Below are 27,487 nucleotides of genomic sequence, written 5' to 3'. Positions count from 1 at the left end.
TGTGCATGGTGTGTCACACGCCCAGCTGCTGTGAAGGGCGGAGGGAGCTGGGTAAGAAGTATGAAAGAAATAAGCTACAAAGGATCATTTTTGAAAGTTTGGAAGGATACAGATTGATTTTCAATTGCTCATTACATTCGAGTAATGAGTTTAAGGCTCCATTTCCACTAGTGCAACTTGTCATGCGACTTTGCACACATAGTCACATCACAAGTCACAGCCCATTGATTTCAATGGCAAATGCTCCCATCTATGTGACTTAGAAAATTAGTGACTTAGAAAATTAGTGACTTAGAAAATTAGTGACTTAGAAAATTAGTGACTTAGAAAATTAGTGACTTAGAAAATTAGTGACTTAGAAAATTAGTGACTTAGAAAATTAGTGACTTAGAAAATTAGTGACTTAGAAAATTAGTGACTTAGAAAATTAGTGACTTAGAAAATTAGTGACTTAGAAAATTAGTGACTTAGAAAATTAGTGACTTAGAAAATTAGTGACTTAGAAAATTAGTGACTTAGAAAATTAGTGACTTTGAAAAGGTGCCTGCACTATTTTGATGCAACTTGTGATGCGACTTTCCAGAGATTGTAAAGTTGTTAAAAGCTGCACTCAGTCTCACTCTGAATTGCACAGCTTTGGAGTCGCACTAGTAGAAACGTAGCCTAAGGCTAGAGTGACTTTGGCGTGTGACTTTGATGCGACTGAGTGCAGCTTTGATCCAACTTTACACTCTCTGGATCAAAGTTGCATCAAAGTAGTGCAGGTACCTTTTTCAAAGTCATTGGTGTTCAAACATGCATAGATGGGAACGGGTACCATTACAATCAATGGGCTGTGACTTTGTGTCCAAAGTCGCCTGACGAGTCATACTAGTGGAAACTGAGCCTTTGTGTACATTTACACTATTGCGGCCCTAAAGTTGCACAATTTACAGTGCGAGTTTACACACTCTGGATCAAAGTCGCATCAAAAGTCACATCAAAGTAGTGTAGGTACCTTTTCAAAGTTGCTGTCTTTCAAAGTCCCATAGATGGGAACGGGTGCCATTGAAATCAATGGGCTATGGCTTGTCATGCAACTTTGTGTCCAAAGCCGCATGACAAGTCCCACTAGTGGAAACGTAGACTTGGTGTGGTTGCCTGTACTGCCCCTTTTTAAGTGTATAGTGATCATTGTAGACTGTGAGCTGAGACCCCAGAGTAGTTCCAGCTACACTGACAGCCCCCCGTGTCCATCTCCTGTGCTAGTCTGGATTCAAAGCCCAGCACAGCTATCCTGTACACACCTCCCAGGCCAACCCCAACCAAGTAATGATTGCAGGGGAGAATTTAAGTGTTGGGGTAGACTTCCACTTTAACTTAAAGTGGGGGTCCACCTATCTATCGTTTTTTTTTTTTTTTTGAGTTCATTCACAAACTTTTCTTCTCAGCATTACATACTCACATATTGTGTGTAATATGTCCGCCTGTGTCAGATTTCGTCGGAAACAATAACTTATATTATTCACTGCAGGCGGTTTCCATCTTCATTGTGGGCATTTGAAGCCCACAAGCATTTATTTCCTGGATGTGGTGAATGCTGTGCTCCCAGCATTCACCGCTCGTTCCCGCACATGCTCAGTGGCATCCTGGGAAGCCTGAGACTAGCTCCCAGGAGTCTGGAAGAGGCTAGAAACACGCCTACTCCCACAGGAGGAGAACCAGGAAGTGCAAAGAAGAATAGAAAAATAAAAGGTAATTACGGCGATTTAAATTTTTTTTAAACGGCATGTCAGCATCTAGGCAAGGAAGAGAATACATACAGATATTGTTCAAAATTTGGGTGGAACTCCGCTTTAAGTGTATTTTGTTCTGATTTCTGTGGTACATATTTACAGATCAGTGATTGCACCATAGTAACCCAGCTTAAATTAGAATCGCTTGACATGCATGGTTTACACATTTGGAGGCTCATGTTGATCGTCCTTGAAGTGTTCACGATTTCAGGAATCTGTATCCATACTGCAGTCCCTATAGTAGGGGTAGAAATGTGCTCTGAAATGTTGCTATGGTGCTCTGCAAATATTTACTTGCATTCTGTGCAATGGATCTTTCTCCTTTTCTTTCTTTCTTAAATGAGGGAGTCTTAAACCTTTTGTTTTGTACTACCACCTACAAAAAAGATTGGACACCAGCAGACAAAAAAACTAGGTTAGCTCGGAGTATAACCCCCTCCTCCGATGAGTTTTTTGCAACTGTCCTAGTAGGATTGATGTCCTTTCTTCAGCCCCACTGTTTTAAAGACTAACCTGTGTTTTTTCAAGCAATGTTTTATAAATTTTCACTTCTATCAAGACTCTTCTCTACACTGATGTTGGATGTTTTCCCTCCAATTTACAATCAACTGGCATGGCCCTCCTTAGCCTAGCTTTTGAATTGTAGCACAATTGGACCCAACTGGACTGAACAGGGATATCCTGGAAGTGACCTCTGAGTTCTGAGTTGCCTTTCAGTCTTGATTCTGATTAACTTAGCTGTGGAGTGTCTCCCAGCTCCCACAGCCACTGACATTGCCCGATCTCTGACTGACTTAGTGAGTAGGTTAGGCAGTGCACCACGAGCAACAGGTAATGATGGAGAATGAGGGCATGTTTATTGTTCACTGGGTGCTATTACCCATTTACTGATGGTTTTGCTACATAAGGTGTTAACGCTTTGGGAAGTGGAGTTGTCATCTGCTAGGTGGAGAGTCGCAGGCAGGCCTTGCTCCCCCCCACCCTGTCAGCAAAGCATCTCCTTGCTGCTATTTGTGTGGCACAGAGCCTTGTGGAAATTTGATCTGATCTTGCTGCCCTCCTACAGTGACTTTGGTCACCTTTGGCCATTTAACCTTCCAGTCATTGACCTGGTCAGCTGGTAGCAGGTGAGATTTTGAGAGTACTTTGTTTTACCTCTTACCTTGAGCCTACACATTGCTCAGCCACATTGCTTTCAACATGCCCACTGTTGGTGCTGATGTCTGTAGCCTGGAGTCATATTGCTAGTGTCTCATCTTCTCTGAGTTTTCATTGGCTCCATTGGGAGTGTGGCTGGGTTCTTTGCTTGTTTGCTTTTTGCAGTGGTCGTGCATAACTTTGACCCAGATAACCCAGTTATTTGCTGACTCTGATCAGACGTCATAAGCCCCACCCCCATTCACTCACCGTGTAGAATTCTGTATCTGACTTGCCCACAGCCTTAGCCGCTTCTGAGCCATCGGCCTCCAAGACTGAGTTACATAGACCTTTACTGAGCTTATCCCTGAGAAGTTGCACTCTAATGCTATTACTACCATGATATGGCCTTTGATGCAGTTTACATCACTCTGAAGTAGGGCTGGGGAAAAATCTATTTAAATCTTGAATCGAGTTATGAGATCAAATCGATTCAAAATTTAAGCAAATCGATTTTTTTTTTAGATTTTTTTTTTAGATTTTTTTTTTAGATTTTTTTTTTAGATTTTTTTTTCACCGCGCTTGTCCTGAGGAGCTGCGGGCAGGAGTTTTTAGGTGAGGCCGAAGCCGCGCCCTCACCTAAAAACTCCTGCCCGCAGCTTCTCAGGACCGGCGCGGTGGGAAAAAAAAATATTGATTCGAATCGTGTATCGAGGTTTTTTTTAAGAAAATCTCAGTTTTTTTTTTGTTTTTTGTTTTTTTTTTTTTTTTTTTTTTTTTTCACAAAATCTCCCAGCCCTACTCTGAAGCAAAAGATCGGTCTGCTGCTATATGTGCATGTATGTATGTTACTAATTTTCATATCCCAATATATTTTTGCCGCAGAAACAACACCTAATATTTTTTTTAATTCATCTACATGTCCCATTGATACCCACTATTGGGGAAGAGCATTCCACATTTTTACCACTCTAACAGCAAAGAAATCCTTACACAGTTTAAGATTTAACCATTTGTGTGACCTTGTGTCTTTAGCGACTTGAGATGAAATGGTTTTCTCCCATGCTACAGTTACCAGTGAAAGATTTGTATTTTGTGATTATATCCCCTCTTGTGTCCTCTCCAGAGAGAATATCAATCAATGGGCAGCTGTTTCCCAGCTTTGTAAAGCTGCTTAGTTTTCTGTTCACACATTCTTTAAGTTTTACCAGGTTGAAAATTTCTGCCTGATCTGATGCCAGCTTCAAGTGTAATGTTCTCTTTGAGTTCCGGGCAGCTCCAGCTTTTCTGTTTATATTGGGCCTGTTAGCAACTGTTTGCTTTGTTGATCGCCTCTCAGTTGGTCAGTCAGTTGATTTGGAGGTCCCAAAGTTTCTAGACTTCCTTTGCACCTCAATGTATGAGAGAGAAAATGTGATTTTTGTACTGGACATAAAATCCTTTTCTTGGAGTCAGTTGAGGGACCCCCCTATGGTAATTATCATGCTCTTTAGTATTGCTTTGCTACAAAATTGAGGCATACTTATGTAGTAGGAGGGGTTATACCCTGAGCTGACCTATAGTTTTGTTTGCCATTGTCCAGTTCATCTTTAGGCAGTAGTATGACTTTCTCAGGCACTTAATGTGACACCAAGAAAAAATGCCTATTATGATTGCTGTCTGAAATTGAAATTTTGCTTCTCAAAAGGGAATCAAGAGTCTGATGAAAAATACGTCCAAGATTTTTCAGACCAAGTGGAAGCCACCATCAAAAAAATTCTATATGCGATTCAAACACTTCAGGAGAAAACCATTGGGAAAAAAATGGAAGAAACCATAAAGAAAGAGGAAGGAGGTAAGATGCTCTCTGTACATAATTCTTAAATTGTAAAAATTTTTGTTTACACAAAATGTTTTGCAGACATCTCCATTATGTCCTTTTGACCACAATATGTGGAATGATTCAGAAAGTCCCTGGAGCCGTACACCTCTTTCAATGGGTAAAATCTACTTTATTGTTGAGCGCAAGCACAGTCTATCGAGGGTCCTCTCTCTAAGGCAGCCCACATATTCAATAGTCTTTTTATTTTTTTGGTTCAGCCAGTGGGTTAAATGAAAAAAGATGACCACATTCTCCCATCCACACATTTTGAGGTGGATGGAGAATCGCTCCCACTGAGCCTTTGTATTCTGACAGCCGGGAAACTTTCCCACCGTCAGAATACACTGATCAGCGCTGATCTTACAGAGATTTTCCAACTTCTGTACAACCAGCCTGCTCATACATGGATTGAAATTTGGTCTAGGCACACAAGGATTAGCAGAATGGGTAGATGACATTGGTTACCATGAGAGTTTTCTTAGTGCCACTTCATAGCATGTAGATTCTCTAGGTGTGAAATGGCAAACAAAGGGATGGCAGCCTCTACATGTAGAAGAGCTATGGTCATGTAGGGCTGTGATTTAAAAAGAGAACTGAAATTTAATTTGCCTTGCGACAGTGTCCTGATAAAAGTAGATTTCATTTGTATAGGTATCCACCAAGCGTGTGCAGTCTACTACATATCCACTTCTGACAAGTATTTGTGCTAATCTATCGATTATGTTCTGTATTAAAATAATCTATTCACACACACCGCAGTCTTTCTTACAAGTTCTTTGAAAGTGGTGGGTCTCAGCCCCTGAAACAATACTTATTGTACTCTTTTACAAATTGAATAAATGGTGTGGCACAGTACTTAAGTCCTAGCTACATGTAGGCATACAAGGAGACAGTGTTTGGGCTCATCTGATGCTGGTAAAAGTAGCTGTTGGCCATTGCTTGGAGCTTATGGACTTTAATGCTTGAAACATGGATCAATGAAACAATTAAAAAATTAATCTCATATGTGGATTTAGTGTTTATGCTTCTACTTTTTCTGCTATGCCTGACGTTAAAATTTATACAGTGAATATAAAAAGTCTACACACCCCTGTTAAAATTTCAGGTTTCTGTGATGAAAAAAAAAAAAACACAAAGATAAAGACACAAAAACACAAACACAAAAACACAAAGATAAAGATAAAGACAAAGATAAATTATTTCATAAACTTTTTCCACCTTTTTAAAGTGACCTATAAACTGTACAACTCGGTTGAACAACAAACTGAAATCTTTTAGGTGGAGGGAAGTAAAAATTAAAAAAATAAAATAATATGGTTGCATAAGTTTGCACACCCTTAAACTAATACTTTGTTGAAGCACCTTTTGATTGTATTACAACACTGTCTTTTTGGGTACGAGTGAGTCTATCAGCAAGGCAAATCTTGACTTGGCAATATTTGCCCACTCTTCTTTGCAAAAACACTCCAAAACTGTCAGATTGCGATGGCATCTCCTGTGCACAGCCCTCTTTAGATCAACCCACAGATTTTCAATCGGATTCAGGTCTGGGCTCTGGCTGGGCCATTCCAAAACTTTAATCTTCTGGTGAAGTCATGTGATTGCTTAATTCTGAACAACACTACATCCCCAGTTATAATAGGGTGTACACACTTTTGCAACCACATTATTTTGCTTTATTTACTCCACCCATCCCCCACCCCCCAAAAGATTTCAGTTTGTTTTTCAATGGAGTTGTACAGTTTATAGGTCGCATTAAAGATGGAAAAAGTTCTGGAATGATTTATCTTTGTCTCATTTTTTTTTTTTTTACATCACAGAAACCTGACATTTTAACAGCGGGGTGTGTAGGTGTGGGTTTTTTATATCCACTGTATGTGGACCACTTCAGCGCTAGGCCACCTAAATTGAAGTTAGACACAGATGGTGCAAGGATGATTGTGGACAGTTAAGTATATTTCACATTGGTTCAAAATATTGCCATTTTGTTTTCCTGAACATCAAAATCATACTGTGTTCTCATATTATACTATCATATTTGAAATTCATTGTGGTAGCAAGAACCTTTTTTGTTTTTTGTTCTTTTCTTAAATGTTTCCGAAACACCTGGGAACTATCCTGCAATAATGCGTATCCTCTATAGCTCTTGAAACACCTGTTACTTTGTAGTAAATGCTTATATCTATACTTTCTTGGTCAGAAAGTATTGAATCATTGGTATGACAGCCAGGCGATTAACATTAAAGCTTCTCTTTAAATTTTAACTGCATTACTTTCATAAGTGAAATGCAATGAGACTGTACTTTAAATGAGGATGTTTGTCTTTCCAAAATTCATCCCCACACAAATCAGGATTTTGCAATACATGATTTTGTCTCTATTGCCATTTTGTGTTGTTGCAGCAGAAGAGAACACCGTGAACAGCCTGCAAGAAGGCCTCATTACAAGACTCTTGACAGAAGACCTCTATCGTGATTTGAAAGCTTTGGATGTACAGGCTGTAATCTTTGAAGTCACTAAGCTTCTTGAGAGACTTAAAACCTATGGTGAAGACTGCATCAAGGACAAGCACTTGGTTAGAAAGCACACTTTTTGTCCAGTAGTAATTGCATATATACAGTCTTAAAGTTGAACTTCAGGAACAGATTTTCTAGATATTTGCTTTGTCAAGTTCTGTACCGAACTTGCACCAGTGAAAGTTGGTTCTGGCTCTGGTACATTGAAGGGATAGTAGGTTGCTTGTGCTTCACTTCGTCCATTCAAAAACATGACTGAATGAAACTAAAAGCTTTACATGCAGAAACAACGCCACATTCTGGACAGCCATCATTTATAGACACTTTATTTTAAAAAAAAGTATTTTTCTAAAATGTGCCTATTCTTGGAGTTCAGCTTTAGCTTTTAAACATAATGGTAACATCAATGCATCCAATAACCATAGGCATTTTGTGCAGTCTGGCAAAGACTGTCTTGGCTGTGTCATTCCGTTTGATGTTCTCATGTATACTAGCTGAGAGCGAAGCAGCAAATCTTTGCTGATCCCAAAACTTTGTTAAAAAAAATAATGAACAAATATCTAAAACAACAAGGCAGCGCTACATATCAGTGAACACAGTCCAACTATTATAGGTGTGTTATCATAAACAATACATGTATATTTGAAAGTCCAATATCTATTGCACGTACAGGTATAGGTTATTCCACAGTTGTAGTGAGAAAAATCCTACACGGTGTTTAAAAGTAGTTCTCAGTTGAAACAATGCAGTAATGAGCTGTCACCATCACCTCCACATGTGAGAAGAATGGGGATGAATAAACCCCCTTATAAGTAAACTCTTACCAGTCAACGCTGGAATATAAGCATCAACACCAATCTTGGATAATCTTTCTGGATGGATTTCACCACAGAACTTATTGCAGCCGGGAGGATGGATCATACGCCAATGAACTGATTCCAGAGTGAGAAAAGAAGGAAACTGCATAGCATAATTCGGTTTATAAAAATGTTCAATTCCAAAACATCCCCCCCTCTTAGGACTTGCACTTAAAATACAGATCAATAACGCATCAGCATCTTATCAAAGCAGTCAACACATAACCATATGGGGAGGAACCCAGGCGGTGTCTCCTACCACAAGCTGCTCTGCTCACTAGCGATAGCAGTAGCGGTGTCCCCGATCAACATGTTGACGTCACAATTGGTCGTCGTTTGGCCCAACATTATGCGTTTCATCATCATCTGAAGGTGTGGCCTAACGATGTAATGTACCAATCTTATATACTGGCCTGCTCTAGGTTATTAACCCTTTTCATATTATGTGCAATGACCACCGCCTGAGTTAAGCTCAAGCCAGCAGTGATATTGTAACTATTGGCATTGAATGGCCCGCCCACTCCCCCAGTACGGGTCATACCGTAACCAAGGAGAGGAGACCAGAGCTGCCAATATAAGCAGATCACTCATAAATAACAAATCATCATACGTATATCTGATAAGCAATAGAGTGCATACATAATATACACTATACATTAAAAATGCTTTTTAAAATAAAATCAGTACACAAGTCAATTTATTTATGCGGCTATTAAATCTGGTTTAACAGTCTATGGCTTGTTTAAAACGCTAAATATTAAAATAACTGAAATTCCAAGGGAAATCCACATTGTACAATCTGCAATATGAACCAATCATATTATCCCTATAAATACCCATTAGAAATTAAGCATTAAACATAATTTAAATTGAACTAATAAAAAATAGCTAAAACAGATAATTAAAACAGGCTAAGTTTAACCCACACTAATATTTAATTCGAGTGGTGAGGTAACTTCAATTACTAATAAAACAGTTGGCATCCAGTTCTATACTCATTCCACCAGGAGTCAAAGTATTCGTAAGAAATATCCATCGTGTTAGATATCTCCCATACTAGATTAGATCCTCACCAATCCAATCAACACCCCAAAATTGTATTGTAGATATGTTCTGAGATACGCTTCTTCAAAGCCCTACATACATCAAAATACACAGACAATGTAAGATGTATACCACGTGTAGTCTTACATGTGATAAATTCAGAGATTTTAAGTTTTATTATTGCCTATAGAGGTGAATTCTGTCAATCCTCTAATTGGGACTATTTACTTGAAAAATGAACATGAAAAACCCCCAGCGTGATCCCAGAACATACGTGGTCTGATGGGGGGGTCAAGAACTTTTTTGACTACCCTATCCCCAAAATTGGGCGCCTTTCTATAAATAAGGGATTTTCCGGCAATGCCTTATTTAGGACCCTGTCCATACACAAAATGTGCCAATGGCATCTAAAAATATCTTCAATTTCTTTGTATTGTGCATTGAAGTTAGAGCTAAAACCCCATTCCTGTCTTGGGTTTACCTGTTCTTTATCTTTCAAACAGGCTTCTCATCGGGTATCCCCCAACTGGTGCACGATTTTTTTCCAATTGTTGTTCATTATACCCTTTCTGTACAAATCTGTGCTTAATAATTTTTTGTGCAAATAAATCACTGTCTGTAGTGCAGTTTCTCCTCACTCTCGCATCAGCTGGCCTTTAGGTATATTTTTAAGCCAATGAGTTTGATGACCGCTACTGAGAGGGAGATAACTATTCCTATCTGTAGGTTTAAAATAAATGGTCGTGATCAGTGAATCACCCTGTCTTAAAACATTTACATCCAGAAAGTTTATATGTTCACTGTTAAACTCCATAATCCAACTGTATATTATTGTTATTGGAATTGAGTTGCAGTGAACTTTCATTCCCTTCCCAAATAGGTCATCAATAAACCTTTTATAAAAAAAGATATCATCCTTTTTTTTTTTTTTTTTTTTTTTTTTTTTTGTTCGGCAAACACACATTTATCATCCCATTCCCCCATAAATAAATTGGCGAGGCTAGGGACAGACTTTGCGCCCATCGCAACACCTCTTTCTGGCGAATAGAACTTGTGATTATACCAAAAATAGTTATGAGACAGGCAAAAATCTAATACCCATCTCAAAAATACCTTCTGTTCAAATGGTATAGCATCTCATTGGCTTAATGCCCAATTCAGCGCCCGCAGAGCGTCATCGTGCTGGATAATGGTGTAAAGTGATGACACATCTGCTGTCATAAAAAAAAACTTGAGGTTTCCCTGCCAGGTTAATTTCACTAATTAACTGTAGAAAGCTTTTTGTATCTTTTAAATATGCTTTTATCCGTAAAACATTCATTTGTAAAAAGGTGTCCAAATACTGTCCTACTCTTGCTGTGACAGATCCTATACTGTTCACAGTGGGAAGCGCTGGAGGGTTCGTAGGATCTTTGTGCACCTTTTGGTAATGTGTAAATCATTGGAATTCGACAAAAACTAGGTGTCAAAAATGTATATTCTTTCTTATTAAGGACTTTATCAAAACCCAAATCCAACAATCGTTGGAGATCTCTCTGATATGCTGAGGTGGGTTGGATTTTAGTCTGACATATGTGCTCTCTTCAGATAACAGTGTCATCTGGGGTATCATAGGAAATTTTATCCAGAATTACCACACCTCCGTCCTTATCGGCTGGGCGTATTATCTTTTCTTTCCTCAAGTTGCTCAATGCCTTCCTGAGTGAATCTTGGATTTATGTTTTTCTTTGGTATTATAATGTGATCCAAGTCTTTAAGAACTAAATTCTTAAAGACCTCTACAAGTTGATTTGCCATATTGGCTGGATTGAACAGCGACCTATTCTTTAGACAGCTATCCACTCATGTCACATTACTGTTCACAAAGTTATTGTTTCTAGGTTCGCTATCCACAACACTTCTGTTGGTGTAAACAGTACTGTGCACCCCTAGTGCAGTTGCTGCTACTATTCTAGTGGTGTACACAATATATAGTATGTGTGTGTATGTATATGTGTGTGTGTGTATATATATATATATATATATATATATATATATATATATATATATATATATATATATATATATATATATATATATAAAATTTTTTTTTTTTTTCACTGTATCCAGTTTAGCTTATATCTGACTACAGGCCGTTCCTGGTGTACTTTTTCTAATATACTTCAGGCGGTGTACACAGTACTGTGCACCCATAGTGCAGTTGCTACTACTTTTCTGGTTGTGTACACACAGTACACCCATAGTTGTTGTTACACTTCTGTTGGTGTACACAGTACCGTGCACCCGTAGTGCAGTTGCTAGTGCTACTACTTTTCTGGTGGTGTACACAATACATACAGTGCACCCATAGTTATTACACTTCTTTTGGTGTACACAGTACCGTGCACCCCTAGTGCAGTTGCTACTACTTTTCTGGTGGTGTACACAATACGGTGTAGTGTGGTTTTGCTAAACAAAATTTACAGCACGTCCGGAAGGCCACCAAGGAGAGGCAGACGCTCACAGGCCACTAAAAGAGGGCAAGCAGGCTCTGTCAACAGTTGACAGTTCTGGTCGTGGACACGGTGCATCCTCAGCACGTGGCCGTGGGGCACACTTGTTCTTTTTTTCTGCAGCTGGCCGTGTTATTGAGCCACAACATGTTTGTGGAATGGATAACAAAGCCCTCCTTATCCTCTGTCACCCAGGCTCAGTAGTTTGCCTGCCAAAGCGGCCTATTCCATCGGCTCCATGTCAACGGTCACTCCTTCCCTAGCCCCACCATCATGCACGGAGGAGTCCCTCAAACTATTTGACCATAGTGTCAGGTACATGCTGCAGGCTCCGATGATGGTACCCAGGTTGAGGAAGGGAGTAACATGAGCCTAGAGAGAGGGGGTGCCTAAGAAGGTCAAGAAACTGGCAGTCATGTTCCCCGAGCTGCAGCATAATGCCAAGTTTGCTCCAGTGTTGAGGAGGGAGGGGATGATGAGGTCACTTAGTCTACTTGGGTGCCTAATACAAGAGGGGAGGAGGCACATCTCCAAAGAAGCAGGATGCCCTCCAGGGGGCAGCTTAAGGGCAGCCACTCTATTGCGTCACAGCGCAGAGCTAAGCAGGTGCAGGGCGCTGCTGACAATCCACATTTTGAAAAGTTCTTTGGTGTGGGCCTTTTTGATACGTGTGTAGCAGATCGCACCGCTGTTGTTTGCTACGTATGTCTGAAGCGTATCAAGCGTGGCCAAAACAGCAGCCGCTTGGGCACCACATGCTTGACCAGACATATGACGACCTCCCATGCAGTCCGTTGGCAACAGCACTTAAAAGACCCACATCAAAGAACAAGGCGGACCTCTCCTTGATCCTCATCAGCTGGGATCTTCAACCCCACTATACCTCTAGTCCTCTCAGAAACCTGCACTAAGAGGAATGAAGGTATAGAAATAGGTCTCCCAAGTACTTGCAGCCGATCTGCTAGCGGTACACCAACATTTTAGCAGGCAAATATCCCTACCCCAGTTGCTAAACCGTTGAAAGAAATTCAGTCCCAGCCATCCACATGCTCAGCGTCTGAATGCTAGCTTGGCCAAATTGGCCAAATTGCTAGCACTGCAACTGCTGCCTTTTCAGCTGGTAGACTCTGCCCCTTTTGTGAATTTGTGAATTTGTTACCTCGTTGGACAGGGCGGTCAACAGTAAGGTTCATATTACTGCCGACTCATGGTCCAGCAGGCATGGACCCCTAGGGACGTTACCTTTCTTTCACAGTGCACTGGGTAACTCTGCTGGCAGCTGGGAAGTATGCAAGACAGGGTTCAGTATTATTGGAGCTTGTTCAGCCACCACGCCTCCAAAATGCTAGTGGTGGTTCTGCCACAGCTCTCTCCTCCACCCCTCCTCTTCTTCTTCCTCTATGGCCTCTTCCTCTGCAGATTTCTCCTCTGAACCAGCGGTGCTCTGTAGGCGTTCAAGGGGCTACGCAAGCACTCAAGCAAAAAGATGCCATACGGTGCTTGAGTTAGTCTGCTTGGGGGACAGGAGCCACAGTGGGGCAGAGGTTCTCTCATCTCTGCAGGGGCAGGCTCGGAGGTGGTTGACACCACGCCAGCTTCAGCCAGGAATGGTTGTATGCGACAACGTCGCCAACCTCCTCCTCTGCCCTCCGACAGGGACACTTGACCTATGTTCCCTGTTTGGCTCATGTCCTGAATTTGGTGGTGCAGCGGTTCTTGAGCAGGTACCTTGGCTTACAGGACCTCCTGAGGCAGGCCAGGAAAGTCTGTGCTCATTTCCGCCGGTCATATAATACCAGTGCTCGGCTGGCTGACATTCAAAGAGAATGCAACCTGCCCAAGAACCTCCTCATTTGTGACAAGCCCACCAGGTGGAACTCAACGTTGGCAATGCTGCAGCGGCTTCACATGCAGCAGAGGGCCATCAATGAGTACCTGTGTGAGTATGACACCAGGACAGGGGAGCTTGGCTTTTTTCGCCACACCAGTGGCTACTGATCAAGGATGCCTGCACTGTCCTATCACCATTTGAGGAGGCCACGAGGATGGTGAGAAGTGACAGTTCATGTATCAGTTATACTGTCCCTCTTGTCTTCCTGTTGGAGCACACGCTTCGTGGAATAATGGACAGGGAACTTGAGGCAGCCAGAGGACTTAGGATTGAATGCCTCTGCAAACTTATGCTGCATGGCCTCCCTGATCCTGCAAAGCCTGCGAAAGGATCCTAGGATTCGTGGTATCAAGGGTAAGGTTGCACAACTTATCCAGCCTTCGCAGAGGATGAAACATCTTCGGAAGGTCTTGCAGAAAGGTTTGTGCAATGCGTTTCCAGAGCCTGGGAGGTTACAATTTCCTGGTGCTGGACAACGTGTTGCTGAGGTTTCGTTTAGTGACAGAGCGGTGGAGAAGGTGGCTGACCAATGCCTACAGACAATTCTTCCGTCCTCATCGCCAGCGTCTGAATGATATGGTCCAGGAATATCTAGGGGCAAGATCAGACTTGGAGATCTTTTCCAGAACATCCACTGGGTTACTGGGTCTTGAGGATGGACCACTGGCCAGAGCTTGCTCAATATGCAATTGAGCTACTGGCCTCTCCTGCATCCAGCATTCTTTCTGAACGCACATTCAGTGCTGCTGGAGGCTTTGTAACCGATCAGAGTGCGCCTGTCCTCAGACTGTTGATTGGCTCACATTCATAAAAATGAATCAGTCTTGGATCACCAGCTACCAAGCACCTGATGCTGATGTAACCGATTTTGATTTTTCAATGGATGTGGGATCCCTTGAAGACTGCATATGCTGAATGCTTATCCTATTATGCTGAGTGACTATCCTAATCCTCCTCAATCTTCATGGTGATAGCTTCTAGTAATATTTTCAGTTCAGGGCACCACCACCACTGCCTAAGGCACAATTTTTCTGCCCCTGTTTAACAGGGGCGTGTAATTACAATTTTTGATCTAATATTTCACAGCAGGTCCTGTTCCTGCGCTCAACAAAAGTATCTGTGAGGCTTTACAGTGTTGTGCCACCACCGCCTAAGGCCCAATTTTTATGCCCCTGTTTAACAGGGGCGCGTAATTGCAATTCTTGATATAATATTTCACAGCAGGGCCCATTCCAGCGCCCACCAAGAGTAACTGTGAGGGCTTACAGTGTTGTACCACCAACACCTAAGGCCCAATTTTCCACAGAGTGTATAGGGCAGGCCATATAGTATATACAGGCGGTCCCCTATTTTCAAACATCCGACTTACAAATGACTCCTTCTTAGAAACGGAGGGAGACAACAGGAAGTGAGAGGAAATCTACCCCTAGAAAGGGAAATTCTCTCCTGTAAGTGTTAATATGGGAAAAAGGTGTCTCCACTGATGCTTTATCACCAGTCCTTGTTTCCCTAATAACCCAAAATTTTCTAAATCCAATTGTCATTGGGACAGAAAGTGAGGTGAAATCTTCTGAACAGGAGCACAAATGGCAAAACAAATGTTACAGTGATGAGGATAACCCTTCCCTATGTTATCCAAAAAAAACTTAACAATGTATTTTTTTGGCTGGAGCTACACTTACAGAATGTACCTGTTCCAAATTACAAACAGATTCAACTTAAGAACAAACCTACAGTCCCTATCTAGTTTGTAACCCGGGGACTGCCTGTATACTGCTGCTGTTCAGAGTATATAGGGCTGGGGATCCCACGCCTTTTTAAAAAAAAAAAAAAAAAATTGCGTGCGCGCGCAACATTACATTACAGCCGCAAGCAGTTTTAAATGATTTTTATCCCTTTAGAAATGTCATTTTGTGCAGAGACTGTTCTAAACATGGGGAAAATGCGCAACTTTACAGGCATACTATAGTCACCCCCAGGCATGATATTTAAAGGAATATTTCACTTTTATTGTTTCACTTCATTATTAAAATCACTGCTCCCGAAAAAACGTCTCTTTTTAAAACTTTTTTTGCATTGATACATGTCCCCTGGGGCAGGACCTGGGTCCCCAAACACTTTTTATGACAATAACTTGCATATTAGCCTTTAAAATGAGCACTTTTGATTTTTCACGTTCCAGTACCATAGACTTTAACAGTGTTCGCACAAATTATTTGTCTGTTCGCATGTTCTGCCGCGAACCGAACCAGGGGGTGTTCGGCTCATCCCAATTCACTGATCACGACCATTTTATTTTAAACCTACAGATAGGAATAGTTATCTCCCTCTCAGTAGCGGTCATCCTCATTGGCTTGAAAATATACCTAAAGGCCAGCTGATGCGAGAGTGAAGAGAAACTGCACTACAGATAGTGATTTCTTTGCACAGTCTAAAATTATTAAGGACAGATTTGTACAGAAAGGGTATAATGAACAACAATTAAACATAATCGTGCATGAGTTGGGGGATACCCCACGAGAAGCCTGTTTGAAAGATGAACAACAGGTAAACCCAAGACAGCAATGGGGTTTTATCTCTAACTTCCATGCACAATGCAAAGAAATTGAAGATATTTTTAGACGCCATTGGTACATTTTGTGTATGGACAGGGTCCTAAATAAGGCATTGCCAGAAAATCCCTTGCTTATTTCTAGAAAGGCGCCCAATTTTGGGGATAGGGTAGTCAAAAAAGTTCTTGACCCCCCCCCCCTATCAGACCACGTATGTTCTGGGATCATGCTGGGTTCTTTTCATGTAGGAGATGTAGCGCCTGTTCTCAAGTACAGTAAATAGTCCAATTAGAGGATTGACAGAATTCACCTCTACAGGCACTAATAAAACTTTTAAAATCTCCCAATTTATCACATGTAACACTACACATGTGGTATACATCTTACAATGTCCATATAATTTGGTGTATGTAAGGCGAACGAAAAGGACTTTGAAGAAGCGTATCTTAGAACATTTCTACAATACAATTTTAGGGTGTTGATCGGATTCACCCAAATTGTAGGGGATCTAATCTAGTATGGGAGATATCTAAGAGAAACACGATGGATATTTCTTATGAATACTTTGACTCCTGGTGGAATGAATATAGAACTGGATGTCAACTGTTTTATTAGTGACGTTATTATCTCACCCCTTTGAATTAATTTTTTTGGAGGTGGATTAAATATTAGTGTGGGTTAAACTTAGCCCGTTTTTAATTATTTGTTTTAGCTATTTTTTATTCAATTTAATTATGTTTAATGCTTAATTTCTAATGGGTATTTATAGGGATAATATGATTGTGCAATCTGCAATGTTAACCAATGTGGATTTCCCTTGGAATCCCAGTTTTTTAATATTTAGAGTTTTGATCAAGCCATAGACTGTTAAACCAGATTTAATGGCCGCATAAATAAATTAACTTGTGTACTGATTTTATTTTAAAAAGCATTTTTAACGTATAGTGTATATTATGTATGCACTTTAATGCTTATCAGAGATATGTATGATGATTTGTTATTTGTGAGCGATCTGCTTATATCAGTGGCTCTGTGGGGCTGGTCTCCTCTCCTTGGTTATGGTATGATCTGTGGTGGGGGAGTGGGCGGGCCGCTCGGCCTTCTCAATGCTGATAGTTACGATATCACTGCTGGGTTAAGATAACTCAGGCGGTGGTCATTGTCCGTAATATGAAAGGGGTTAATAACCTAGAGCGGGCCACTATATGATTGGTATGTTATGTCGTTAGGCCACACCCTTAGATGAAGTTGATGATGAAACGTGTCACAATTAGGCCAAACGACAACCACTTGTGATGTCAACATGTTGATCGGGGACACCGTTACTGCTATAGCTAGTGACCGAGCAGCTTGTGGTAGGAGACACCGCCTGGGTTCCTCCCCATATGGTTATGTGCTGACTGCTTTGATAAGATGTTGATGCATTATTGATATGTATTTTAAGTAAGTGCAAGTCCTAAAAGGGGGATGTTTTGGAATTGAATTAATTTTTATAAACGGAATTACGCTATGGAGTTTCCTTTTTTTCCCACTCTGGAATGAGTCCATTGGCGTATGATCCATCCTGCCGGCTGCAATAAGTTCTGTGGTGAAATCCATCCAGAGAGTTTATCCAAGATTGGTGTTGATGCTTATATTCCAGCGTTGTCTGGTAAGACTTTACTTATAAGGGGGTTTATTCATCCCTCGTTCTTCTTGCATGTGGAGGTGATGCTGACAGCTCATTACTGCATTATTTCAACTAAGAACTACTTTTAAACACCGTGCAGAATTTTTCTCACTGCATCAACTGTGGAATAATAATATAATATGTGCAATAGATATTGGAATTTCAAATATATATGCGCTGTTTATAACACACCTATAATGGTTGGACTGGGTTTGCTGATATGTAGCGCTTCCTTGTTGTTTTGTATCTGTACGAGTAACTAACTAGCAGATGTAAGTGGTAGCAGCTTCAGCCGTGGCTACACTCATTTAGTGTTTTTATATTTGTTTTACTCTCCTCCTAAGTGCTTGTTTTGTGCAGATAGGGGTTTGTGCTGTATTTATAGATATTATCATATGATTTCTGCATGCCTATATGGTCTTTTACTGGGTCAAGATTCCCAAATATCAGCTTTCCAAAAGTCTGTAGTTGCATTGTGCTAGGACCTAGTAATTGTTAAAGGGAGATTAGTGTGCAGGTTTCCCCCATGCTAAAGTTTCAGGGGTTGTTGGCTCCTGTGACTCATGAGGAAATTGTGGAAGCATTTTTAAAGTGGTAGAAAAACGCTGGAAGAAAAAAAAAAAACCCGCAAGACAATGGCATAATGTGCTAGTATGCATCGCATACAGTTTAGCTTTTTTTTGTGCTTGCTGCTTTAGTTTTTGATACTTGCAATGTTGTACATGTTAATTATACAACACTAGCTCTATTTTGTTATTGGCCACGTAGCCATTACAAATTCATAACAAATCACCTTTATTTTTCAGTTTTTCAACCAATGCTGTGGCTTACTTGTCCGTCTCTTACCAATGGTGTCTACCTATTCTGACCTGCTCCTGTTTTACCTTACTGTGTCCTTGGTAACACATAGGGAAACTGGAAAACTGCTTTCAGTTTTGACCCAGATATTTGCAGCGCTTGCCCAAAAGGTAGGTAATTATGTCTTTGTTTATACATATAAAAAGTGTTAGGTTAAAGTTATAGCTCTTGAGTTGATATATGCAGGTATAAAAATCGTGTTTTACTTTGACACATCACACATTTGGTAGTAGAACAAATTGGGTAATCTCATACCAAATGAAAAGTGTGGGATGAGAGAAGGAGCTTGCAAAAGTGAATTGCTGTCACGCATCACCTTGTCTTCAGGGGAATGATGGATGAATGAATAGTTTAGCCTGGACTGGAATGTAAACTGAACTGCAGTTAATTTGCCAACACTACAATTTATATCTGAAACAAAAGATAGAAGTCTTGAGAGCCACAATAATCCTATGCTCAATATACAAGCAGTAAAGAGTTGTTTTATATGGAAAAATGTATCAGAGATGAATATCTAGCAGCAGACGCAGTTCACGTACTCATAACCGTGCAAAGAATATACATAAAAAGATTTGCGCTGCGCTTGATTATGTATCATAAGGGGTAATATCCAAAATCACTTGTGAAATTAAAAATATTTACATCACTATTCACGTGCAATGTGCATACAGTATATATATATATATATATATATATATATATATATATATATATATACATGTGACCAGTTAAAGTTTAATGTGCACACATCCACCTTTTAATAGTGCCAAAATACATATTTGTGCATATAATGAATACCAAATGCAGTGACAAACATAAAACATGCAAAGCTCATATAAGGTGCAACATGCAGATATCTATTAAAATATTAAACATAAACGCGCAATGCGTCTTTAGAAATGCACTCAATAAATCTTAATCGGTGAAATCCTCATAATAGTGTCCAAAATTAAAAAGTGCTTCCGTATCCATAAAAATCAATAAACGTCCAAATCCTCCAATGTGCTGAATTCCAGTGTCATAGATAACCTTGATGTGCCTCAGTGCCCCCCCACAGTGATTGCGCTCACCTTAAAGCGTGTGACACTGTGTTTAACTTGTGTCAAAACACGCTGTGTAGCCACCCCCTGGGCTAAGTATGGTAAGCTATATCGATCTCCGCTCTGGGTCAGTAGGCTCCATAGACCTCATTCATGAAAATGAAGAGAGACTACATAGTGTAATCCAATTTAAAAAATATTTATTCAAAAGAAAACTTCCCACAAAGGGGTACTCACATTCCCTTGGTGCTAACCCCTGATGATATCCCCCTGATGAAGACACGTGACTCCCTGTGTCGAACACGCGTAGGGGAGGGGCCAGGACGGAGTGAGCAGCGAACAGCTGAGCCGGGAGAAGCGCATACCCCGCGGCAGACCATTCGATATATTTTTTACGGCTTTCGATTGTTTGGTGCACATTAGCACCAAGGGAATGTGAGTACCCCTTTGTGGGAAGTTGTCTTTTGAATAAATATTTTTTAAATTGGATTACACTATGTAGTCTCTCTTCATTTTCATGAATGTCTATGGAGCCATACTGACCCAGAGCGGAGATCGATATAGCTTACCATACTTAGCCCAGGGGGTGGCTACACAGCGTGTTTTGACACAAGTTAAACACTGTGTCACACGCTTTAAGGTGAGCGCAATCACTGTGGGGGGGCACTGAGGCACATCAAGGTCATCTATGACACTGGAATTCAGCACATTGGAGGATTTGGACGTTTATTGATTTTTATGGATACGGAAGCACTTTTTAATTTTGGACACTATTAGGATTTCACCGATTAAGATTTATTGAGTGCATTTCTAAAGACGCATTGCGCGTTTGTTTAATATTTTAATAGATATCTGCATGTTGCACTTTATATGAGCTTTGCATGTTTTATGTTTGTCACTGCATTTGGTATTCATTATATGCACAAATATGTATTTTGGCACTATTAAAGGTGGATGTGTGCACATTACACTTTAACTGGTCACATGTATATATATATATATATATATACTGTATGCACATTGCACGTGAATAGTGATGTAAATATTTTTAATTTCACAAGTGATTTTGGATATTATCCCTTATGATACATAATCAAACGCAGCGCAAATCTTTTTATGTATACAATTTATATCTCTTTTCATAGTTTCCTAGTTGGTAAGGTTGAATAAAGTCCATCTGGTTGAACCTGTGTATGCATTCATGTCTCTACCACTTCCCGTATCCCTGTATATTGTGATCGATATACTCCTGGAGAGGTGCTATATCCTGTTGTGAAGTTCTTGCCCTGCTTAGCTTTGTATCCTCGACAAAGCTGATGGTACATAAACCTTTTAATCTTGAGTGTGCATAAGTATTCACCCCCACAAAAGTCGATACATTGCAGAGTCGCCATTTGCTGCCATCACAGCTGCAAGTCTCTTAGTGCAGGGGTCCCCAACTCCCGGGCTGCAGCTTGTTTGTCGAAACAAGCGAAGTTTCTGTGGACTAATGTGCACGCCTGTGCTGCCACCACTGCAGTGACCATCTGCATCTGGTGGCAGGTGACATGGCAAGTGACAATCCGCATCAGGTGGCAGGTGACGGTGGCAAGTGACAAGCCGCATTTGGTGACAGGGTATATGGCAAGTGACAAACCACATCTGGTGACAGGTGAAGTGGCAAGTGATGATCCACATCTGGTGGCAGGCAACGTGGCATGTGATAAACTGCATCTAGTAGCAGGCAACGTGGCAAGTGACAAACCGCATCGTGGAGATAATGCGCTTCGATCATCCTAACACCATATCAACCATGGTGTTGTGGTGATCAAATCTCTAACACCAGCCATTTCCCCAACTAATTGCCAGTGAAAAACCTCAATTGGCTCTCCCACCTCCCCCTCCCACTGAGAGCAATCGTTATTCTTTAAAGCTACTGCCCCCCACCCTTGCTGCTCAGACCCACCCCCCTTTTAGTGCTCCTACACCTCCCTGATGTCCAGCGCCGGCTCTCCCTCCTATACAGACTTCTTATCCATTCATATACAGTGCAGTGTATAATGTAAAAAGTATTCAAAATAAAAATGTACCCGTACAAAAGTTGTAAAAAAATTAAAATGAAAAAAAATAGTAAGGGTAGATTCAGACATGTCTAAATCTCCCTTGCCTCTGAAGCCCGATCCACATTTAGATTGAGATTCAGAATCTGACGGGCGGTGAGGAAGCACTCCTCACTGCCAGCTTTAAACCCATTTTACCAACCGCATGTATTGCTCTCAAGGTTGCAGGGGAGTTTGCAGCACTTCCCCTTGAAATGAATGTGTAGTGTTCGGCAGATGACATTGCTACAAGTTGGGTCAAGTTTGCTGCGGGCGCAAAGCATCGCAGCATCAGCCTGTCCACTGCCTATTGCAGCTTAAAGTGGAGCTCCACCCAAAAGCACTGTTTGTTCGCAACCCCAACCCGATCTCCACTGCTGCATTTGGCACTTTTGGGGGGGCGCGGGTACCTAGTTTTGACAGGCACCTGCTCCCACTTTCGTAGATTGCCGCAGCGATCTTACCCAGAAGTGTTTGGCCCAACCACGCATTTTTACCACCACCCAACTGCAAGTCTAAACAAGACCAAAGACCTTGTATACACGGGTAGATGTTTCTAACTGGGTGTCATAGTAGATTCTAAGCATCTCAGGAAAGTGTCACAGTGACTGTCCCAAACAGACTCTAGCTATCTCTCCTTAAAGCTGAACTCCAGTTTTTCGAACACCTTACATAATTTTGTTTGGCCCAAACTAACTATGTTCCTCGCTAACCCGTGAAGCCTGGGTGTGCGGTATAAACCTCTGATTGGCTGAGTCAGAGGTTGTCACAACATCAGCCTGCGCCTCTTACTCAGAGGAAGCTTTGTATTCATTGCTAGAGTATATTGATTTCTGTGAATGGCTGACTGCCGCCCAGATACTCTATTGTGTTTTATGTATGAGACAGGATGGTCTCAGCTCACACCCTGAATACAAAGCTGTATGTAGCCTCAGCTACATACAGTTTATACAGCACATCCTTCAGCCTCACAGTTTAGTGATGAAAAAAATTTGTTTGGGCCAGCTTGGTCCAGTTGAAGTTTGTAAAGTGTAATAAAAGCTGGAGATGAGCTTTAACATACCAATGCAGGAGGGCAGTTTCTAAATATTTAACCCTTTGTTAGGGCAAACCGAGTTCAGAACTAGTTTACAGCTAAAAATGAATTGCAAACACAGTACAGACAGGGTCAATTATATTACACATTACTATTACTCCACAGCCCCCTCCTAAACATTGCAAAGCAGGGAGGGCATTTTCAAGATTTTTAACCACTTGCTTACTTTCACTTGGGCACTTTCACCCCCTTCCTGCCCAAGCCAATTTTCAGCTTTCAGCGCTGTTGCACTTTGAATGACAATTGCATGGTCATGAAACGCTATACCCAAATTAAATTTTTTTAAATGCAAATGGAGCTTTCTTTTGGCTGTATTTAATCACCACTGGGTTTTTTTTACTTTTGCTAAACACACCAAAAAAGACCGAAAATGGAGGAAAAACAAAGTTTGTTTCATAATTTAAAAAAAAACGGTAATTTTTCTCCTTCACTGATGGGTGCTTATGGGCTGCGCTGATCGGGAGGCACTGATGGGGCTGCGCTGATCGGGAGGCACTGATGGGGCTGCGCAGATCGGGAGGCACTGATGAGGCTGCGCAGATCGGGAGGCACTGATGGGGCTGCGCAGATCGGGAGGCACTGATGGGGCTGCGCAGATCGGGAGGCACTGATGGGGCTGCGCAGATCGGGAGGCACTGATGGGGCTGCGCAGATCGGGAGGCACTGATGGGGCTGCGCAGATCGGGAGGCACTGATGGGGCTGCGCAGATCGGGAGGCACTGATGGGGCTGCGCAGATCGGGAGGCACTGATGGGGCTGCGCAGATCGGGAGGCACTGATGGGGCTGCGCAGATCGGGAGGCACTGATGGGGCTGCGCAGATCGGGAGGCACTGATGGGGCTGCGCAGATCGGGAGGCACTGATGGGGCTGCGCAGATCGGGAGGCACTGATGGGGCTGCGCAGATCGGGAGGCACTGATGGGGCTGCGCAGATCGGGAGGCACTGATGGGGCTGCGCAGATCGGGAGGCACTGATGGGGCTGCGCAGATCGGGAGGCACTGATGGGGCTGCGCAGATCGGGAGGCACTGATGGGGCTGCGCAGATCGGGAGGCACTGATGGGGCTGCGCAGATCGGGAGGCACTGATGGGGCTGCGCTGATCGGGAGGCACTGATGGAGCACGCTGATCGGGAGGCACTGATGGGGCGGCGCTGAGGGGACCGATGTCCCTGTAACAGAAGCCGGTTAACGCCTTTCTTTTTTCCCCTCACTATCAGCAATACAAGTACTTCGGGGAACAAATGGGGGAGATGGATATCTTTGCTATATTCGAAAACTGAATGCAAGTAAATGGTACATTTTCAACAGGCTTCCAATTAGAAATGGGACAAGACAGGCTTGTCTGCCCTAGTCTTGGAACCCCTACTACGAAAAGTCAGGCAAAACCCTGATAGAAAAGGTATACCAATAGGGCCGAATAACTTTAAACTGATTTTTTTTTTTTTTTTTTCTTTTTTTATATGCATCACTTTCCATATTAATGGCAGACCTGAAAAACTACAGAATGTTATCAAATTTTAAATTAATTACAATAAAACTGAGATCCTACCAATTAACCTCTCCAGTAGTATTCAGCAACAATTACAAATATCCCTCCCTTTTGTATTGGTTAAACAGTCTTTTTCAGTGTTTAGGAGTATCCATCTCCACAGACCTGAAAAGACTGTATTCGGAAGATTATGAGCATCTATTAAAAGTTTTACAACCAATCTGCCCTCATGGCGACCCAACACCCTTACATGGCTAGGTATCCCGCGATGCCCTTTTGACAAAATGTTTACAGATGGTGTATGGTTGTAAAAAAAAAAAAACATGAATAGCTTGTTCGACTTTGTGAAGTCCTAAACAATTGGCGGGGTTTAGGCCTGCCATGTCCACCTATATTAGAGAGCCATGGCCCTGGTGAGATTTCTTGGAATGATAAAATCTTGGTCAAAATAGAAAAACATATGGCTGGATGTTATCTTGCATATGCTCCCTAGGTACCAGTTAGACATGGTTTCTTTGGAGGGGGTCTCACCCTTAGAGGAAGTAAACTCTGATGGGTTTTACTTTTTTGTTCCCTGCAAAGTAAAAGCATAATGTGCTAGTGTGCGTTGCATACTAGCACATTATGTGACACCTACAAACTAAGCCTACGCTGTCCCCACTAGAGACCGCATCCATGTTTGCCCCTCTTCCTTCCAGGGCCGCGGACTCCGGCTCCATGACTGGCAAAAGTCGCATGACATCACTCCCGCGCAGGAGCCGCCAGCCACGACACTCACTAGTGAAGGAACGGCACGGAGGGCTGTTTCTTCAACATGTGCGCCGATAACATTGACGCGGTACAAATTAAATATCTCCTAAACGGTGCACGTTTAGGAGATATTTATTGTACCTATAGGTAAGCCTTTATAGGTTTATATGCCTTGCCCCTTTGAGAGTATACCCTTCCTTGCCTCCATAAGCACAAATGCAAGAATCATGTTATAAATTTATCTCAAGGGGGATTTACCCCTGCCAAATTAGCGCCTGTGTGTCCGGTCCCTGTTGGAAAGGCAGTGCTCAACCAGGAACGTTTATATATATATTATGGTGGCACTGCCTGAAGATTCAAATTTACTGCGATGACCTCTTGACATGGGTGGAGAAAATATCCCCTTTTCCACTCAGTAAAGACCCTTTGCAAGTCTTATTTTGTATTATCCCTGTCTTAGTTAAAGCATACAAAAATAGTGTTTTACCCCCATATTTTAAATGCAGCCAAGGTCTTATACCTATTTTCTAGAAAAGTGATACAAGCCCCACTTTATCCGACTGGAGGTGGACAGAACTATGGAGGCAGAATGCTGGGTTTATAAATGTAACGGAAATAGGAATATTTTTTTTTTTAAAACATTGCCCACATGGGTCTATTACTCCCCCCAGTAGCTAGATTGGTGATATGAGATAGAATCACGCCATATTTATGTTTGTCATATTATTTGTAGGCCCTCCCTCACTAGTTGGATCACTTTGTTTGTGTTGGTCGGCCGTTTCACTCTCCTCTTTGTATTTCCCTCCTTAGCCGTACCCATGAATACGTTGACTTTCACAACCCAATGACCATTTTGTTTTTGTTGTTTTTGTTGCTTTTATATACAGTGGCTTGCGAAAGTATTCGGCCCCCTTGAACTTTTCAACCTTTTGCCACATTTCAGGCTTCAAACATAAAGATATAAAATTTAAATTTTTTGTGAAGAATCACCAACAAGTGGGACACAATTGTGAAGTGGAACGAAATCTATTGGATATTTTTAACTTTTTTAGCAATTAAAAAACTGAAAAGTGGTGCGTGCAAAATTATTCGGCCCCTTTACTTTCAGTGCAGCAAACTCACTCCAGAAGTTCAGCGAGGATCTCTGAATGATCCAATGTTGTCCTAAATGACTGATGGTGATAAATAGAATCCACCTGTGTGTAATCAAGTCTCTGTATAAATGCACCTGCCCTGTGATAGTCTCAGGGTTCTGTTGAAAGCGCAGAGAGCATCATGAAGACCAAGGAACACACCAGGCAGGTCCGTAATACTGTTGTGGAGAAGTTTAAAGCCGGATTTGGATACAAAAAGATTTCTCAAGCTTTAAACATCCCAAGGAGCACTGTGCAAGCGATCATTTTGAAATGGAAGGAGTATCAGACCACTGCAAATCTACCAAGACCTGGCTGTCCCTCTAAACTTTCAGCTCAGACAAGGAGAAGACCAGAGATGCAGCCAAGAGGCCCATGATCACTCTGGATGAACTGCAGAGAACTACAGCTGAGGTGGGAGAGTCTGTCCATAGGACAACAATCAGTCGTACACTGCACAAATCTGGCCTTTATGGAAGAGTGGCAAGAAGAAAGCCATTTCTCAAAGATATCCATAAAAAGTCTCGTCTAAAGTTTGCCACAAGCCACCTGGGAGACACACCAAACATGTGGAAGAAGGTGCTCTGGTCCGATGAAACCAAAATCGAACTTTTTGGCCACAATGCAAAACAATATGTTTGGCGTAAAAGCAACACAGCTCATCACATTCAAAACACACCATCCCCACTGTCAAACATGGTGGTGGCAGCATCATGGTTTGGGCCTGCTTTTCTTCAGTAGAGACAGGGAAGATGGTTAAAATTGAGGGGAAGATGGATGCAGCCAAATACAGGACCATTCTGGATGAAAACCTGTTGGAGTCTGCAAAAGACCTGAAACTGGGACAGAGATTTATCTTCCAACAAGACAATGATCCCAAACATACAGCAAAATCTACAAAGGAATGGTTCACAAATAAACGTATCCAGGTGTTAGAATGGCCAAGTCAAAATCCAGACCTGAATCCAATCGAGAATCTGTGGAAAGAGCTGAAAACTGCTGTTCACAAATGCTCTCCATCCAACCTCACTGAGCTCGAGCTGTTTTGCAAGGAAGAATGGGCAAGAATTTCAGTCTCTCGATGTGCAAAACTGATAGAGACATACCCCAAGCGACTTGCAGCTGTAATCGCAGCAAAAGGTGGCTCTACAAAGTATTAACGCAAGGGGGCCAAATAATTTTGCAAGCCCCACTTTTCATTTTTTTATTAGTTAAAAAAGTTTCAAAAATCCAAAAGATTACGTTCCA

At 41.7% G+C, this 27,487-nt stretch overlaps 1 protein-coding gene across 1 annotated transcript in view; it reads left to right on the top strand.

Moving 5' to 3' along the window:
• The window catches only part of MDN1 (midasin AAA ATPase 1), a 455,945-nt gene that overhangs the window by 355,073 nt on the left and 73,385 nt on the right, over positions 1-27,487 (top strand). The window contains 3 exon segments of the mRNA XM_073628928.1: positions 4,600-4,746; positions 7,176-7,348; positions 18,601-18,762. Of these exon segments, the coding sequence (XP_073485029.1) occupies positions 4,600-4,746; positions 7,176-7,348; positions 18,601-18,762 (482 nt within the window).

This window comes from Aquarana catesbeiana, linkage group LG04 (genome assembly GCF_042186555.1).
Source record: "Aquarana catesbeiana isolate 2022-GZ linkage group LG04, ASM4218655v1, whole genome shotgun sequence".
NCBI lineage: Eukaryota > Metazoa > Chordata > Amphibia > Anura > Ranidae > Aquarana > Aquarana catesbeiana.
The sequence above is the reverse complement of the archived record's forward strand: the minus strand, read 5'-3'. Positions and strand labels throughout refer to the sequence as shown.